This window comes from Aplysia californica, unplaced genomic scaffold (assembly GCF_000002075.1).
Source record: "Aplysia californica isolate F4 #8 unplaced genomic scaffold, AplCal3.0 scaffold00076, whole genome shotgun sequence".
Classification (NCBI taxonomy): Eukaryota; Metazoa; Mollusca; class Gastropoda; order Aplysiida; family Aplysiidae; genus Aplysia; species Aplysia californica.
This window is the reverse complement of record NW_004797346.1, coordinates 237775-238419: the sequence shown is the minus strand read 5'-3', so window position 1 is coordinate 238419 and position 645 is coordinate 237775. Positions and strand designations below refer to the sequence as shown.

General features: G+C 39.5%; 1 protein-coding gene across 1 annotated transcript in view; it reads right to left on the bottom strand.

Moving 5' to 3' along the window:
• LOC101856085 overlaps positions 1 to 645 on the bottom strand; it is a gene marked incomplete in the record, with an annotated part of 9026 nt that continues 8381 nt past the window's right edge. Inside the window, 1 exon segment of the mRNA XM_005094133.3 lies at positions 1 to 400. Coding sequence (XP_005094190.2) covers positions 288 to 400 — 113 coding nt within the window.

The window sequence follows — 645 nt, the reverse complement described above, 5'->3', positions numbered from 1 at the left end:
TAAAAATTTGAAAACACAACTTTATTGTGTGCATTTGTCAAGTTGGTAACTCTGATCAAAGTTTTCAGACAAGTTCAGCCTCAAGAAGACAAAATCTTGTTGTTCTGTCTGCATTAGATTTTAGTTTCAGAAGAATCATTTTTACTCTAAACCGCTTTTTGTCGCGGCACAGCAGATTTTTTAAAAAGTATCTTAGCTGCGTTATTTATTGCTGAACGAATATTCGTCTCCGAGCCCTCAAGATGCCAGACAATGATGAAGAGGTACGAGTTGAGATGTCGGAGGATCTACCCAACAACACCACTGTTGGTAGCGGCGCAAGCAGCTGGCATCTTAAGCAAGGCATCGTCAACCGTCGTTGTGACGTCATTGAACAGAAAGAGTGAGTCGGTTATGCCGCCTGGTCATAAGAAAAAAAGGAGAAAAATAAAGATGAATTACATTTTTGCCATTTTGGAGTAATGCATGAGTTGTTTCTATGAATTCTATCTACACATTGCTACTCTCTTTAGTTAGAAACCCGGCGTATCATGCGAAATGTCCAAAGCGTCAGTTAAGCTACTTATATTTGTAATTGTATTTTTTTCCTGTATATGTGAAACAACTCTGACTTGTTTCTTGGCTTCTCGGGGGGGGGGGTTCGTA